This window comes from Nomascus leucogenys, chromosome 15 (assembly GCF_006542625.1).
Source record: "Nomascus leucogenys isolate Asia chromosome 15, Asia_NLE_v1, whole genome shotgun sequence".
Taxonomy (NCBI): Eukaryota; Metazoa; Chordata; class Mammalia; order Primates; family Hylobatidae; genus Nomascus; species Nomascus leucogenys.
This window is the reverse complement of record NC_044395.1, coordinates 15,686,227-15,704,119: the sequence shown is the minus strand read 5'-3', so window position 1 is coordinate 15,704,119 and position 17,893 is coordinate 15,686,227. Positions and strand designations below refer to the sequence as shown.

Genomic DNA, 17,893 nt, shown 5'->3' with positions numbered 1-17,893 from the left:
CTAGGAACACAGACATCTGTGTACAAGGAAGGCATCATCACACATAATGAGGCCGAGGCTGAAAGGAGGACTGAGGGCAATAGGTGCATATGGAGGGAGCAATTAGTTGTGACCAGAGTAAGTGGTCTTGAGGAAGAGAAGTATCATTTCAGTAGATTATAAGAGTAGAGGGACCTTTCACAGGCAGTGACAGTGAGGCGCCAGAAGCAGGTGGAAAGGAGGAGCTTGTGGGATCCCAGAGGAGGCAGCATTCAGTTATCTTGTTGATGACGAGTATACTGAGACTCCCTGGAGGTCTGAGAGCCAGTCTGTATCTATTTCCTTTTTTATTAGGAGGCCAATCCTAATAAATCTTCCTTCCCAGCCTGGTATTGGGAAGCTTTGTCTCTTTCTTCTCCAGAGATCATTAGCCCTCCCTACCACCACCCTCCTGTGGAGGGTGGGAGGATGTAATCAAAGACAAGAGATACTAAGCATTCATCATCCACATATACATGTTACTATCAGAAAATGGTTACTAAAATACTTGTCAGATAATCTGAGTATTTTTGTTCACATGATGGTAAAGGCCCAGTTGATGATCAGACTAATCAGAAGGAGAAACAAACACACACATGACTTTTGGCTTCACTTGAAATTGTGTGCCTTTCCTGGTAAAAGTTCAAAGCATTTTCCTGAATGCTGAAGCAGGCCCTAGGATTCACAGACCAGCTGACTTATCAGTGGCCCCGGACTGAGCAGACAGTGTTTGAGATGCACATCTCTTCTAAGTAGCCCTGAGTGGCTCCCAATGAGCAAGGCCAATCCACTAAATCTGATTGCTAGACAAAGCCTGTCCCAAAAATGTTTCATAGTGCCACAAAGACAATGAGACCCCTCTGGACAGTCTGGGGCTGTGATACTTGCAGGACTCTATCTGTGGCTCTGTCCAGGCAGCTGAATCACTCTTTTTCCTTTTCCTCCCACCTCTCCCCTCTTAGTCTAGAAAAAAGTTGTTAATTAAAAGCAAGCCCCAGGATTTCCCATTCCACTGGTATGGCATGAATGATATTTCAAAAGACAGAAATGGCATAGAAATTCTCAAAGCATACTTGAGTATTTTCTGTTAGACTTCTTAAAATTACAAAGTTTGTTAATCCCTACTATGTGCATAGGAAGCTCTTCAGTACTGTGGAGGATACAAACTAATATAATTGCAGTTGCTTGCCCCAGGGAGTCTACTTCAACATATTTAGAGCATCTTGGTTGAATTTGAGGGAAGAGAGATGACTAAGACATGGTTCCCACCCGTAGGCAGCTTCCTGATGCATGGAAAAAGCAGACATATAAACAATCAGCTAGACTCTAAGGCAGAATGAGGTAAGTGCTAGAGGTCTAAGTAATGGATGAAAGAGGGAGGACTAGGCTGGGCACAGTGGCTCTCACCTGTAATCCCAGCACTTTGGGAGGCTGAGGCGGGAGGATCACTTGAGGTCAGGAGTTCGAGATCAGCCTGGCCAACATGGTAAAACCCTGTCTCTACTAAAAATAACAAAAATTAGCCAGGCATGATGGCACATGCCTATAGTCCCAGCTACTTGGTAGGCTGAGGCAGGAGAATCGCTCAAACCTGGGAGGTGGAGGTTGCAGTGAGCCAAGATCTAGCTACTGCACTCCAGCCTGGGCAACAGTGACTCTCTGTCTCAAAAAAAGAAAAAAAAAAAAAAAAAGAGGGAGGACTAACTAGGGAGACTCATGTAAGACTGAATTGTGAAGCAGTATCTGGCAGCATAGGACCAAGCACTCAGTGGAGAAGTTGAGGGAATAAATCAAAGAAGTCAGAGAATGGAGATCACTGGGGGGTCTGAGGGTTCCTGAAGGATTCTTGGGGGAAGAGGGTCTTCATAGGGAAATCTTCTACCTGGACAACTTCCTGCATAACCTGCTCCCCTAAACCCTAGCTGCTCTTCCCACTGACAGCTTCCTCCTGCATCCCTGGGTTCTGGCCCTGAGTTCTCTCCTCCCTTGATTTCATGCCTTCTCCTCCCTTTGAGATTAGAAACCCAGACTCTAGGAATCTCCACTGATTTGGCAGTCCAGTGACAATGCATGGGCAGGGCCACAGGAGGTTACCTCATTCACCCCCACCTCTCCCCATCATTCCTTACAGGGAAATCCAGGGAGGCCCAGGCTACCCCACCACCTCCTCTGGCTCAGACAAACCTGTTGCTGACCTGTCAGTTTCTGTCTAGCCCTGCAACCCCACACTTTAGAAGGCATTGTTTTATTCTCTTATTCTCATGTGCTCATTCCTCAGACAACTACTTGGGTTTGGGAGAAAGATACTTAACACCCTTCCATCCTACCTCTTTAAGAAAGGGACTGTGTGCCAAAGAGCTTCCCACATGTGTGAAGAAGGGGCTCTTGGGAGAATGTGAATTCCCCCAGGATTCCTTTGAATCCTTTTGCAGGTATTTCCTTCCCCTGTCCTCAGCAAGCATTGATGAGCCCCAGTCCTGTAGAGGTTGAATCAACTCCTTGAGTCTAGGAAAAGATGGCTCCTGAGGCCAGAGGTTGGGCAGTGTACCTACAGCACCATTTCTTGGGAGCTTGTTGGGATATCACATACTTGGAGTGGCAAGGTCTTGTGGCTGAATCTATTGATAGTCCAGTGCTACATTGCCAGCTCCCCTGTCATTACCACCCCCTCTACACGTGCTCCATAGGCAGGAGCTGTTACTATGGAAATACATTATTTTTAAAAACAGACACACAGCCTGGGCTTGGGAATCTCCAGAACAAACCTACATGAGCAAGGAGGTTAATGGGGCTGTTTCTGGGTCCAAGCTCCAAGAGGAAGGAGGGTGATGATGGTGGGGGGCATTCAAAATTCGGTGTTCTACTCTCAACCTCTCCCAGCTTCAGGTTCTGCTTTCTCTCTGTTGACATCAGCTGGACCTCTGCCAGACACTTCTATCTGGGAGGGATGCTCTGCATCTCTTTACCCTGGGCCTAGCTCCCCCCAGGAAATGGGAAGCTAGAAGTCGCTGAGTCTGGGGGTGTTGGGAGAAGGGGGCGGTGATTTCCACAGGGGTCATCTCCTTCTTAACCTCACAGGCGTCCGACCTGTGGACATCTAACAAGCACAGGGGAAAGCAAAGGCAGCATCTTAGGTAAGTGAAGTTACTCTTGCCTTGAGCTGAGTGTGGGAGCACCGCGATTGCAAGATGGGGCGAGGTGATCAAAGATCCCGCCTATTTTCAACCCCGGAACCTCCTCCGCTCGCTGCTCGCCCTCCCGCCCTCCTCCAGCGAGGGAGCGCCAGGATGTCCTGGCCCCGCCCGGCGCGGGTGCGGCTCCTTTAAGGGCGGGTGGGGGCGGGGCGCCGGCGGTGTTGTCAGTGTCAGCTCTGCGCACGCAGCCCTCCCGGAGCCGGTGCCGGCCCGCGAGCCCCAGGGTCTCTGCAGACCAGTCCCCTCCCGGGTCCGGCGGGGCCCGCGCGGTGGGAGGAGTCGGGCACTGGCCGGCGACTAACTGGGGTCCGACTGCTGACCAAGCTAGGAGGGACCCGGACCACGGAGACAGAGACCCCGGCGTCGCGACCCCCAAGGACCTCCTCTCCTCGCTCTGTGGCACCCACTAGTCCTGGGCACTCAGCCGCGGAGAGCCCCCGACCCCGCGCGCCTAGCCCCGGGGGAGCCCGCCTCCGCCCCGCGGCCAGCCCGGGCCATGCTCCCCCGGGGCAGCGGCTGAGCCCCAGCCGGGACCGGGACCGGAGCCCGCGCGGAGCATGGATCCGGGCTGGGGGCAGCGGGACGTGGGCTGGGCGGCCTTGCTGATCCTCTTCGCCGCCTCGCTGCTCACGGTGTTCGCTTGGCTGCTGCAATATGCCCGGGGCTTGTGGCTGGCGCGGGCCCGCGGGGACCGGGGCCCGGGACCCGCCTTAGCCGGGGAACCCGCAGGTTCCCTGAGGGAGCTGGGCGTGTGGCGCTCGCTGCTGCGGCTGCGGGCGACTCGGGCTGGCGCCGCCGAGGAGCCAGGAGTCCGGGGCCTCCTGGCGTCACTCTTCGCCTTCAAGTCTTTCCGGGAGAACTGGCAGCGGGCTTGGGTGCGAGCGCTGAACGAGCAGGCCTGCAGGGACGGGGTGAGTTGGACCAAGCGCTTGGGTGGTCCCTTCAGCCTTTCCTTCCAGGGGAGGGACTGACTGCTCGTGCTAGGAGGCCAGATGAGGGTGGGCATAAACTGGGGAACCCTATGGCTTCTCTTCCCCTCCTGGATCAGAGAAAAGGGTGCCGCTAAGGCTGGGGGTTGTAGAAATCCAACTGGGTCCCCAGACCTCCATTTCTGTGGGCAAGGTACTCTGGCTCCAAACCCATGCACAAGTTGCTGTTCTCATAGCAACGCTAATCCCTGTGCCTGAGGGCACTTCCGCCTTGCCTGGGTGCTGGTTGTGTTGGGGCATGGGAGACAGGTGCACCTGCAGAAGGAATTTGCCTGCTTCTCATGCCACCACACCCATTTAACATTTCATGCCCCAAATCCCTGGTGTGGTCAGGCAGATCCCCAGGGAGCCTGAATCACCCCCCTACCCCACAGTAATTTCACTGCTACAGTCAAACACATCCTTATCCTCCATGCTGGCCTGTGGTTCATGGGGGGGTTGGGGAGTGTTCTGGTAGAGAGCAGATTGACAGTGCCCTTACCAGTAGATGAGCTTGGAGCTGCCCCTTGAGGGTCAGTCACAAACCAGTCCAGCCTACTTCCTCCCATTGCACCATGGGCATCTGGCCTCCCAGGAAGTGGGGCAGGAAGCATGGTCATGAGACAGAGATAAGGTGGGAGGTAGAAGTCTCTCTTTTCTGGAGCTCCCTCCCATCCTGGCCCAGCAATCTCTCCTTGCTCGCACAGTCCATCAGCTCCTTGCTCAGAGGGTTCTCTATTTCCAGCCACTATGAGTTTGGAGGCTTTACCTTACTAGTTCCCCAGATGCTGGAAACAGAAATGGCCACAAGAAATTGCTCTATTTCCTCTGTCCAGCTGGTCGGCTGAAAGCCAGATGGCATCTGTCAGTTTACACCTTGAACCCACCTCTTCATCCAACTCTCCCTGTACCTTGTCCCTCGGTCAGAAGCAACTCCCCAGGATAGCTGACTCAGCTGGACATTGGCCTCCCTTGCAGAGGGTGGGGAGATTGAGGTTTCAAGCATCCGTCTCCCCATCTTCCTTAGCCTAGCCTTTGAATGAGACAGCTACCAGAGCAAAGGAGTTGGCTTCCCCTGGTTTGCCAGGCAAATGAACCCTATGGATTTGTTTCCTCCATCTCAAGACCCAAGGAAGAGTTGCCAGCCAATTCTGTGCCCCTTCCTCAATTCTATGTCCGCACTGCTCTCCAGGTGGGGCTGTGGAAGGTTGCCTCCATTACTGTGGACGAATTAGGGAGCAGCTCTTTTGAGATCTAAGCAGCTTTCTGCTAATACCATCCTGCTATCTGCCTTGAGGAATTAGCCAGGCCCCTGGACTCTTGGGTCCTCTGAGCTTGTGTCTCTTCCCAGTCCCCCTGGTACAGATCCCCAAGGCCATGCTAGTCTTCATCTCCAAGAATATGAAGCATCATACTCTTGAAGCCTCCACATCTTATTTATTTGGAAGAAGGCTTAGCTTCATTTCTCCAGCTCTTATTTTGAACAAAGTGGCTCTACCACCTTTACCCGTGGCTTAGCCCTTTCCCTCTCTGCCCAGCTATTATATATAGGTGGCAACCAGCACCTTAACTTTTTTCTATGTAGGGTTTTTTGTTTGTTTGTTTTTTGTTTTTTTAGGGGGTAGGGTAGGGGATGAAAGGGATTGCGGGGAGAAGAAGAATGAAGCTCCTGGTATTCCAGGAGGAAGCCAGGGTCTTCAGCTTAAGGTGACCTAGTCTCTGAGGTGGACTAACTCCCCATTGCTCCGTGGCTCCTAGCAGCTACAGGCCCCTGGAGAGGGAGGCTTTGAGGGGACTACCTCCTGTCTTAAAGCCCTGAGCCAAGGAGGGGCCAGAAGCCAGCCTGCAGCTGAGGCCTCCGCAGTGGCAGAGTCCAGCCAGCAACTGAGCAGGCCAGCCCTGTGGGGGGCAGCTCCAGAGACCTGATCCTATGCCCACATTACTCCCTCAGAGCTCCATCCAAATCGCCTTTGAGGAGGTGCCCCAACTCCCACCCAGAGCCAGCATCAGTCATGTGACCTGCGTAGACCAATCTGAGCATACCATGGTAAGGGTCTGATGGGCACTGCCCTCTTTGGGGTCCAAGAAGGACTGACCCCAAGGGCTCCCTTTAGTCCAGAGGTTCTTAACCTGGAGTCTGTGAATGCCTTAGGGATCTAAGGATTGGCTTCAGGAAGTCTGAGAATCCCATTGAAGTTATGTGCAAAATGTTGGATATGTGTTTATATGCATTTTTCTGGGGAGAGGAGTCTTTGGCATTTATCTGATTCTTTTAGGGATTTATGATCCTGAAAACATGAAGTCCTTAGGAAAATGGAAGTGGGGAGGGGTCTGCTGAACTATTATAGGGCAGTTCAAAGCAGGGTGAGCACCCTTCCCCCACATCTGACCCACCTCGCCGGTCTCAGGTGCTGCGTTGCCAGCTTTCTGCTGAGGAGGTGCGGTTCCCAGTCTCTGTGACCCAGCAGTCCCCCGCTGCCGTCTCCATGGAGACCTACCACGTCACTCTGACACTGCCACCAACACAGGTAGAAGGGGATGTGGGAAACCCGAGTTGGGCAGGGGGCGGTTCCGTTGGCTCGGCTTCTTCCATTTGTTTCCTCTCTGGGATGGAATTCAGGAAGGGAGGGTCCTCAGGAATTAGGAGTCCTTGGGGAAATGGGGCAAGTCAGCCCAGTCACTTTGTTCCTGTCTGTAGTTGGAAGTCAACCTGGAGGAAATCCCTGGTGAGGGGCTGCTCATATCCTGGGCCTTCACTGATCGCCCAGATCTCAGCCTAACGGTGCTTCCCAAGCTTCAGGCCAGGGAGGTAAGGAGGCAGGGCTGGCAGAGAAGAGGCAGAACGGGGAGGGAGGCAGAGGTGGGGGATCCACCTCCTTGTTGTTCCCTTCTTCTCTCTGCAGAGAGGTGAAGAACAAGTAGAGCTCTCCACAATTGAGGAACTGATCAAGGACGCCATAGTCAGCACCCAGCCAGCCATGATGGTCAACCTCAGGGCTTGCTCTGCCCCAGGAGGCCTGGTGAGTTGGCACCCAAAGCAAAAGATTTGCATGCACCTTGTTCCCAGGGTGCTATGTCAGGATTCTTGCTCTTTGGACCTTCTTCTGCTCTTAGGTACCGAGTGAGAAGCCACCCATGATGCCCCAGGCTCAGCCAGCCATCCCCAGACCTACCCGGTTATTCCTACGGCAGCTTCGGGCATCTCACTTGGGAAATGAGCTGGAAGGTGAGAGCTAGAAGTGGCTGCGGGACTGCCAAGGCTATGGTTGGTTGCAGATGCTCTCTGCCCCTCTGCCAAGGGTACAGCCTCTTTATTCTGCAGTGACTTCCCATCTTTGATCTGAGCATCTTCTAACTTCTGGTTCCTCACAGGCACCGAGGAACTGTGCTGTGTAGCTGAACTTGACAACCCCATGCAGCAGAAGTGGACCAAGCCCGCGAGGGCTGGATCTGAGGTGGAGTGGACAGAAGACCTGGCACTGTAAGGAGTAACCCTGCCCCGACCCCATGCTCCAGAGCAGAGAGGATCAAACCCTTCCAGCACAGTCCTTGCAGGAATCAGCTCTGTTTTCAGTAGTCTTTGGCGTGAGCCCCTGTTGTATGCCAGGCCCTGGCATGGGTCTTAGGGATACAGACTTGACCAAGATACAGCCCCCACCCCTAGATCAATGACAAGCTTGAAGCAGAGACAGGTGTACATATAGAAGATGGTACAACCGCTCCAGTTGAGGTTTATATAATGTGCCGTCAGGGTGCCTAGGTGAGGGGGAGATTAATTCCCATGAGGGAATAAGGATCAGAGTAGGCTTCATGGAGGAGATGGCATTTAAACCACACTTCAGAGCAAGTGTAGGATTTCATCAGAGTGTGAAAGTAGTCTCGGCAGAGGGAAGAGCTGGAGCAAATGAAAGAGGGTGGCTTGCAACTGAGAGACTGGCAAGACGGGAGGAGCAGGACCAGGGAGGATTTGAATGCACAGCTGAGAAGCATGGTTTCCACTCAGGCCCTGTCCCTTTCTCTTGGGACGAGAGAGAATTTGGAGGCCAGGAGAATCTGATTGGAGCATTTGTGCCGTTTTATTTATGTACACAGCTCTCTGCCTCTGGCCTATGATCCACTCAAGTGTGGGTTCAGCTTGCTAATCTTCCCCTTCCTGCCCCATCTCCTCTTGTCCCACAGGGATCTGGGCCCCCAGAGCCGGGAGCTGACCCTCAAAGTGCTGAGGAGCAGCAGCTGTGGAGACAGTGAGTGAGGGGCGGGAGGGGCACCCCTGGGTGGGTGCAGAGTGGGATCTGGCCATGGGCCCAGCTCACAGTGCCATCCCTTTCCCCAGCCGAACTCCTAGGCCAGGCCACACTGCCTGTGGGCACCCCCTCCAGACCACTGTCTCGAAGACAGGTGTGCCCACTCACCCCAGGGCCAGGGAAAGCCCTGGGACCAGCAGCCACCATGGCAGTGGAGGTGAGAAGCTGACCCCTGGGGTAGGTGGGAGGACACAGGGGATGGGCAGTCTCTGAGGCTCTGTCTCTTCTCTCTCCCACCCCTGGGCAGCTTCAGTACGAGGAGGGCTCTCCCCGGAACCTGGGTACTCCCACCTCCTCCACTCCACGCCCCAGCATCACACCTACCAAGAAGATTGAGCTTGACCGGACCATCATGCCCGATGGCACCATTGTCACCACAGTCACCACCGTCCAGTCCCGGCCCCGTATAGACGGCAAATTAGGTAAAAAGAAGGAGCCTGGGAGCCCAGCTCTAGCCAGGGGCCCAGGTCTGCAGACCCAAAGCAGGACAGTGAAAGAGGAGAGAAAGCCTTAATTCCAACTCCCCCTGTTTTCAGACATTCCATTCCAGTCCTACCACATCTTCCTCCCAATCTTTGTCTCTTTCAAACTTTCCCTTACCTCCTGCCATTTCCCCAGCAATTCCTCTCACTCTGCCACCCTTCTGGATCCTCCTGCCCCTCCTTACACAGGACTGTTGCACTCCCACCTTCCAGCTTCCCCTCTGGCTTTTCACAGGTGTCTTTGGTCCCAGCTGACTATAATTGTCCATCCTGCTACCCTCAGCCCTCCAGCTCCCCCGGGGTCCTCCAACAAACCCAGAGGCCTCTGTGGTATTTCTACCCCACTCAGTGGGCCCCCATGGCACTTCTGCCATTCTAGGGGCCCCACTGAATTGCCCCAACTTCAGGGGGCCCCAGTACCCCCCTGTCCCCCCTCCATATTTTCGTAGCATCTCCCCACACCCTCAGCAGGCCCCGTGGCACTTTCCTACACTCCCATTAGCTCTTGGGGTGTCTTTTAGTCCCCATGGCATCTTAATCACCCTTGCGATTAATCACCCCTTAATCATTCTTGCCCTCTGAGTCACCCAAAGTCTGCATCTCAACAAAGACAGTAGGGGTGGGGGCCACTCTGAAGCACCTCCCAGCTCACTGACCCTCCCCCACCCACCAGACTCCCCCTCCCGCTCCCCGTCCAAGGTGGAGGTGACCGAGAAGACGACAACTGTGCTGAGTGAGAGCAGTGGCCCCAGCAATACCTCCCATAGCAGCAGCCGTGAGTGGGGAATGGGGTGCATGAGTGTGGGTTGGCCCTCGTGCCCCAGCATCAAAAAGTACTCTGGGTGGGATAGGAGGAGTTCCAATCCAAGAAAAAGCCAGGGGAAGTCAGGTTATTCATTCTCTGCACCCCTAGCAGGGGACAGCCACCTTTCCAACGGCTTGGACCCTGTAGCAGAGACAGCGATTCGCCAGCTGACGGAGCCCAGTGGGCGGGTGGCCAAGAAGACACCCACCAAGCGCAGCACTCTCATCATCTCTGGTGTTTCCAAGGTAACAGGGCTCTGGGGAGAGCAGCTGGGATGGGGAGAAAGCCCTAATGGGTCGGTCACTCCTGCCCATTAAAACTCGTCCCTCCTGCCAGGTGCCCATTGCTCAGGACGAGTTGGCACTATCCCTGGGCTATGCGGCATCCCTGGAAGCCTCAATGCAAGATGATGCAGGGACCAGCGGAGGTCCCTCTTCACCTCCCTCAGACCCACCAGCCATGTCTCCAGGACCCCTAGATGCCCTCTCTAGTCCCACAAGTGTCCAGGAAGCAGACGAGACAACCCGTTCGGATATTTCTGAGAGGCCATCTGTGGATGACATTGAGTCGGAAACAGGGTCCACTGGTGCCCTGGAGACCCGCAGCCTCAAAGATCACAAAGGTAGGGGGACGTTGGCAGGGTGCCCCTCATCTCTTCTTTTATACACATGTCATGACCTGGGAGACCTCAAGCCAGCGTGCCTTCTCCTTCCTCCCCTAAGAGATAGCCGGAGTTCCTAGCCTAGTTCAGCCAAGCTAGCCTAGAGGGGGATCTTGGTGCCTTGGTTCCTGGCCTAGATCTGACATGCTTGTGATAGGAAGGGATGCCAAAGTATTTCCCTTTACCTCCATTGTTCTTTCTTCCCGAGTCTAAGTGCCAGTTTTCCTGCCCTTTAAAAAAAAATTATAAAAATTTATTCCCAGGCAGGGTGTGGTGGCTCACGCCAGCACTTTGGGAGGCCAAGGTGGGCGGATTACCTGAGTCCAGGAGTTCAAGACTAGCCTGGGCAACATGGTGAGACCCCGTCTCTACTAAAAATACAATAAACTGGCCGGGCATAGTGGCACACACCTGTAATCTCAGCTACTCAGGGGGCTGAGGTGGGAGGATTCCTTGAGCCTGGGAGGTTGAGGTTCAAGGAGGTTGAGGCAGTGAGCCATGATTGTGCCACTGCACTCCAGCCTGGGTGACAGAGTGAGACCCTGTCTCCAAAAAAAATTTTTTTTTTCCATGGCCGGGCGGGGTGGCTAATGCCTGTAATCCTAGCACTTTGGGAGGCCAAAGTGGGTGGATCACGAGGTCAGGAGTTCAAGACCAGCCTGGCCAACATGGGAAAACCCCATCTCTACTAAAAATACAAACATTAGCCAGGCATGGTGGCAGGCGCCTGTAATCCCAGCTACTCGGGAGGCTGAGGCAGGAGAATCGCTTGAACCTGGGGGGTGGAGGTCGCAGTGAGCCCAGATTATGACACTGCACTCCAGCCTGGGTGACAGAATGAGACTCTGTCTCGAAAAAAAAAAAATTCTTCCCTTTCATTCTGCACCCTCTCCCCCATGAGTATAAGAAATCCTACCCTTGGGTTGTCCATCTGGCAGCAAGACAAGCAGTGACCAGTGGTGGTAGTTCTTCTAACTTTAAAAGATGAGAGGCTCACCCTAAAACATCTTCATTCCTCTACCAGTGAGACTATCAACCCTGGATTGATCTATCTATTTTTTAAGCCTGCATCACTTCTTGAGATAATGAGGTTTCTACCTCCAAAGCCTGCTGGGTGAGCACCTTGCTCATTATACTGGTTCTGAATTTACCTCTTTGAAGTTTCTAGTTGCACCACTTCCTGCTCACAGCCTGGAATTCGGTTAACAAGTCAGTGTCAACCCACCTTTCCCTTCATGATTTATAGGCTTTTGGGAGTACCTTCTGGTAGCTTTTGTCTTCCCATAGGAAAGAGGCCCAATCCCAGTTTGTTCTCACAAAGCAGCCAGCCCCGTGATATCTCTTTTGCAGGCAGAGTTAGGAGTGTACACAGATCCCCACAAGTACCACGATTTTTGCCTCAGGAAGGATAAAGCACATGTTTGTTTCTGCTTTCGTTTTCTTTTTTCTTTTTTTCACGAAGTCTTATAGAGAAGTATGTTTCTGCTTTCTTTCCTGAGGAAGCCTGGCTTCTGGGCCACGGGACTGATCCTGTCCACATCCTCTATCCCTCCATTCTCGATCGTGTCTCTGCCCCCGTCTCACCCCATCCCGTGCCCCTCTCTGCCTCAGCTTCCCCCTCTTCCCCTGCAGTGAGTTTCCTGCGCAGCGGCACTAAGCTGATCTTCCGCCGGAGGCCTAGGCAGAAGGAAGCTGGCCTGAGCCAATCACACGATGACCTCTCCAACGCAACGGCCACGCCCAGTGTCCGAAAGAAGGCCGGCAGCTTTTCTCGCCGCCTTATCAAGCGCTTTTCCTTCAAATCCAAACCCAAGGCCAATGGTAACCCCAGCCCCCAGCTCTGAGGACCCAGCTCTGAAAGGGCACGAGTTCTCTCAGCCCATTCCCCACCTCCCCTTCCATACCCCTTCCTGGATCTCCAGTGCCTGGGCCAGGAAAGCCCTCTGGGTTCCGGGAAGCCCTGTCCACCCTGGGCTATGGGGCCGGTTGGAAGGATACTTGGAATGGGAAGCACATGAGAGGTGGGCACCCGTTGCCGAGGACATGGACGAGGGACTGGTGGCTGGGAGGGAGAGGAGGGCCCTGTCCGGCATGTGTGGGCATTCCCCAGAAGCGTTTGCCTCCTGCTGAGCCTGGTCCCTGAGCGGAGTCCCAGCGTGCTCAGCTCTTCAGCTGACCCTTCCTCCCTTATTTATTCTCTTTTCTATTTATATGTGTGGCTTAAGACCCTCCATGAACAGATGATAGAGGGCATCTCTCCCAGGTGACCCTTCTTTTCTGTCCCAGGAGGGTGGGTAATTCCCTTTGGGATGGGGCTCCCACACCTCCCTCAGGTCCCCACTCAGACCAGCACCAGTGTCTGCCTCTGAGAATGTTGGCAGCTCACAGAGAGCAGGGCCGGCCTGGGATGGGGGGCAGGTACTCCCCACCTCCCTGCCTCCCCTCCTGCTCCTCATCCCTACCTTCCCCTTTATTACCGTTTTTTGTACTTGATGCCTTCTCTGTGAGCAGTGGCTCTGTGGGAAGGAGGGAGCCGGGAGCCTGGTGGGAAGCCTTCCCCAGAGAGATGGTTTTAGGGGCTTTATTTAAAGACTGTGATGATGGAGCCACGCAAGGCTGCACCTCTGTGTGTTGGGAGACGATGATGATGTCCATTGCTGTGTGATGGCTTGGAATTTAATTTATTAAAGTCAAATGGAGTTTATAAACTGGACAACTGGTTATCCTTTGAAAGGCAGTAGGCAGCCAGGCTATGACATGGATGGTGTGGGAAGATGAGAGACAGGGGCCCGGATAATGAGGTTGGGTAGATGACACACATTGTGGATCTGCTAAAAAGTTCCTGCAGGGAAGAAGGGGTGTGCAGAGAAAGGATGGAAGAGATAGGAGGCTCTGGAGTGTGAAATTGTAGCAAAAAAGTCAATCGACTAGTACAGGTTAGTCTTCATTCCCCTTGCTGGAACAGGCTACTCCTTCTAGGATGTAATGGAGATCAAAGCTTGGACCCTGTAACTAGACTGCCTGCCTGGGTTTGAGTCCTAGCTCTTCTAATTACTTGTGTGACCTTGGGCAAGTCATGTAACCTCTAAGTGCCTCAGTTTTCTCATCTGTAAAATGGGAACTTCAATCATCATGGCTATCATTTGGTTGTGGATGAGAAGTAAATGAAGTGCTGAGTGTTAACTGTTGCCTCAGAAGAAACTGGGAGGGGGAAGTCTTAGAAGTGTTTCAACATAATAAAAGCTCTCTCATTCTGAAATGTGGGCAAATTTCAGGGATTGATAGATCCTAGCAAACTCTGTGTCCCTGGTTCCCGTGCTTGAGATCTTACACAGGACTTGAACCAGGTAAGCTGCTACAGGATATTGGGCAGAATGCAGGACCAGGAAGCAAGAAAACTGAGTCTGCCACAGAAAAACCAAGTGATCTTGAGCAGGCAACTTCTCCTTTGGGGACCTCAACTTCCTCATATCTAAAATAAGGGTGACCTGGATAATCATTCAGGTCACTTTCAGCCTTGACGTTCTATGACTACCTACATCTCAGGGTGTTTAGGGCACATGCCTTTGGGTAGATAGCATGTGGAAATTGTTACTATTCCCCATGCTCCTGTCCACACTACTCACCAAATATGAGATATCTGGGAAGAATGGAGGGTATAGATATTTTTTTTCAATTTAGTTTTATATATCTGGGGGGACAAGTGCAGGTTTCTTACATGCATATATTGCATGCATAGAGGTGAAGTCTGGGCTTTTTTTAGTGTACGCATCACCCAGATAGTGAACATCATACCCAATAGGTAGTTTTTCAACCTTCACCCTCCTCCCACCTTCTCACCTTTCGTAGTCTCCGATGTCTTTTATTCCACTCTATATGTCCATGTATACCCATTATTTAACTCCCACTTATAAGTGAGAATATGCCATATTTGACTTTCTGTTTCTGAGTTATTTCACTGAGGATAATGGCCTCCAGTTCCATCCATGTTGCTGGAAAACACATGATTTCATTCTTTTTTATGGCTGAGTAGTATTCCACTGTGTGTGTGTGTGTTGGGAGATGATGAGGATGTCCATTGCTGTGTGACAGCTTGGAATTTAATTTATTAAAGTCAAGTTGGAGTTTATAAACTGCATTTTCTTTGTCACTCACTACATTCACTACGTTTTCTTTATCCAATCCTCCATTGATGGACACATCGATTTGGTTGATTTTTATGTAGTGAAATGTTCAATTCTAGGTCATGAAAATTCAAAGAGATTTTTCAAGCTGTTTCCCCAATCTAAGAAATGTAACTCTTAGTGGTTCACAGAGGAACAGTTTTTCTACCAGTATGACACGACAATCAAACACAGTGAACTTGTGATTGCACAAGAAACTTTTGTTGATGGGAGAACAGGTATTCAGATTTCTACAGGACCTGGGGATTGAGTAGATGGTAACTGGAATCTGTATTGAGCTTCCAGTGCTGAGCTGCCCAGAGTTCCATGGAATCACATATTTTAGTGAAGAAGAGCCTAATCACGTTTCAAAAATAGGGAATGTTTAAATGAATGAAAAAAATACGAAACATATTTTCATCAACTTAATCCATTTCACACTTTCAGAAGAGATCCACAGCTTTTAATGAGTATGAATTATGCTTTCAGTTTTTGTGGCAGCTTTTAAAGAACAAATCTCAGGATATGTCTGAATTACCCAGCCAAAATTGTGGCTTATTTTCAAGAGAAGCAGATTGAGATAGAAGTAAACTATGCTAGACAGAATGACACTGCTTTAAATTTTGGAAACATATATATGGATCCCAGAGCAATCCTGAAATTTTTGCTCTGTAACCTATGTTTGAGTTTACACAGCTCTGTGTGAAGAATGAACTTTTTCTTCATAAAATTGCTAAATAAAGATAAAAGCTATTTTCAGTGGTGTAAATCTGAATTAAAATGAGGTTGGCATTTCATGAAGTACTACTATATGCATTTTTGAATGAATAAAGTTGGTAAGATATATTTTGTTACTTTTTGAATTACATTTTTTAAAACGCTTTTTTTTTTTTTTTTTTTTTTTTTGAGACAGAGTCTCTCTCTGTTGCCCAGGCTGGAGTGCAGTGGAGTGATCTTGGCTCCCTGCAACCTCTGCCTCCCGGGTTCAAGCGATTTTCCTGCCTTAGCCTCCTGAGTAACTAGCACTACAGGCACCCACCACCACACCTGGCTAATTTTTGTATTTTTAGTAGACGTGGGGTTTCGCCATGTTGGCCAGGCTGGTTTCAAACTCCTGACCTCATGATCCGCGCACCTCGGCCTCCCAAAGTGCTGGGATTATAGGCATGAGCCACTGTACCCGGCAAAACCCTATTTTAAAATAGGGACCAAGTTATAACTCACTGTTGTTGAAACCAAAATTTATGCACAAGTGTGACTTTACTACCTTAATGGCATTTTAAATTTTATTTTATATATATTGAACATTTAATGTGTTTTCTGATTACACAAATTATATAGGTTTATTTTTAGATTAGAAGATACAGGGCCGGGCACGGTGGCTCACGCTTGTAATCCCAGCACTTGGGGAGGCCGAGGCGGGCGGATCACGAGGTCAGCAGATCGAGACCACGGTGAAACCCCGTCTCTACTAAAAATACAAACAAAAATTAGCCGGGCGTGGTGGCGGGCGCCTGTAGTCCCAGCTACTCGGAGAGGCTGAGGCAGGAGAATGGCCGGAACCCGGGAGGCGGAGCTTGCAGTGAGCTGAGATCGCGCCAGTGCACTCCAGCCTGGGCGACAGAGCGAGACTCCGTCTCAAAAAAAAAAAAAAAAAAGGAAGATACAGAAAACTACAATGCAATAAAATATCAATCTTAACGAACTTTGTTAAGGTATATTATTTAACAAGTATGTCTTGAACCCTTAGCGAGTTTCAGCCACTGGGCTAAGTGAGTGATGGGTTTTTTGTTTTGTTTTTGTTTTGTTTTGAGACAGAGTCTTGCTCTGTCGCCCAGGCTGGTGTGCAGTGGTGCCATCTCAGCTCACTGCAACCTCTGCCTCCTGGGTTCAAGCGATTCTCCTGCCTCAGCCTCCCGAGTAGCTGAGATTATAGGCCTCTGCCACGATGCCCAGCTAGTTTTTGTATTTTTAGTAGAGACGGGGTTTCCCCATGTTGACCAGGCTGGTCTTGAGCTCCTGACCTCATGTGATCCACTCGCCTTGGCCTCCCAAAGTGCTGGAATCGCAGGCGTGAGCCACGACACCCAGCCCACTGATGGAGTTATAAAGGTGGAGAACTAGTCTAGTGCAGAATGCAGACTGAGAGTAAACAGAGAAATACAATGTGACTGATCTGTATTGTTAAATACAAGAAAGGACTATCAGGAAGACTTTTTGGAAAAAGAAGCATCTACACTGAGACCATAAAAATTAGTAGGAATCAGTCAAATAAATGTGGGAGGAGGAGAAAGGGATTATTCCAGGTAAAGAAAACAAGTTCAAGGCTTGAGAGGTAAAAGGTGGCTTGGTGTGGTGGAAAAGGTGAAAGAAATTTGCGACTGGAGAGCAAGAAATACGGTCGAGAAGGACTAAAAAACAAAAAAAAGCAGGCCGGGCGCGGTGGCTCAAGCCTGTAATCCCAGCACTTTGGGAGGCCGAGGCGGGCGGATCACGAGGTCAGGAGATCGAGACCATCCTGGCTAACACGGTGAAACCCCGTCTCTACTAAAAATACAAAAAATTAGCCGGGCGTGTTGGCGGGCGCCTGTAGTCCCAGCTACTTGGGAGGCTGAGGCAGGAGAATGGCGTGAACCCAGGAGGTGGAGGTTGCGGTGTAGCCGAGATCGCGCCACTGCACTCCAGCCTGGGGGACAGAGAAAGACTCCGTCTCAAAAAAAAAAAAAAAAAAGCAGACAGGGAGAGCCCAGATGCTCAAGTGTCTAGAAAACCTCAGTATGGTTTTGGAGCTTTGCCCTGAAAGCAATAGAATGCCTTTGAATTGTCTGAAGCAGGTGGTAACTTGATCAGGTCTGCTTTTTGCAAAGCGGAGAATGCTTTGGAAGGAAGCAAGTGTGCACGCAGCGGGACCCATTAGACTAATGTATAAATCCTGCCTGGAGGTCATCACTGGACAGGGGAGGTGGGGGAGGCGGTGAAGATAAACAAAAGGGGATGAATTTGAAATATCCTGTTTTAAAAGGAGGTAGAATCCACAGAACTTGGCAATGGACTGGATGTGACAAGTGAGAGGAATCAGTGATGACTGCTAGCTTTCTGACCTGAACGAGCGAATGGATGAAGGGAAGCCGAGTTTTGGGGGGAAAGAGAAACACATAATACCAACATTTAAAATATAATAAGACTAAGAGGCTGAAGGAAAGGGTAGAACCTTCAATCTGAGCCGAGCGGGGCCGACAGCGCTGGGCAGCCTCCCACGCCTTTTTCTCCGCGAGGCCCACGCAACCAGCCAACTAAA

The 17,893-nt window shown here is 51.2% G+C and overlaps 1 protein-coding gene across 2 annotated transcripts; it reads left to right on the top strand.

Moving 5' to 3' along the window:
- Positions 1–3,065: 3,065 nt before the first annotated feature.
- On the top strand, positions 3,066–13,615 carry C2CD2L (C2CD2 like). Of its 2 annotated transcripts, none has more exons than XM_030794505.1 (14): positions 3,066–4,123; positions 6,132–6,227; positions 6,589–6,708; positions 6,879–6,989; positions 7,084–7,200; positions 7,295–7,406; positions 7,553–7,661; positions 8,360–8,424; positions 8,514–8,641; positions 8,732–8,906; positions 9,640–9,741; positions 9,880–10,016; positions 10,108–10,393; positions 12,065–13,615. In XM_030794505.1, exons 1-14 carry the CDS (start codon positions 3,770–3,772, stop codon positions 12,274–12,276), a joined length of 2,124 nt encoding a protein of 707 aa, XP_030650365.1. In that variant the 5' UTR covers positions 3,066–3,769; the 3' UTR covers positions 12,277–13,615. The 2 variants fall into 2 exon arrangements, with proteins under 2 accessions (XP_030650365.1, XP_030650366.1); XM_030794506.1 differs by having other exon boundaries at positions 3,067–4,123; positions 9,883–10,016; positions 12,065–13,143.
- The last annotated feature ends 4,278 nt before the right edge of the window (positions 13,616–17,893 follow it).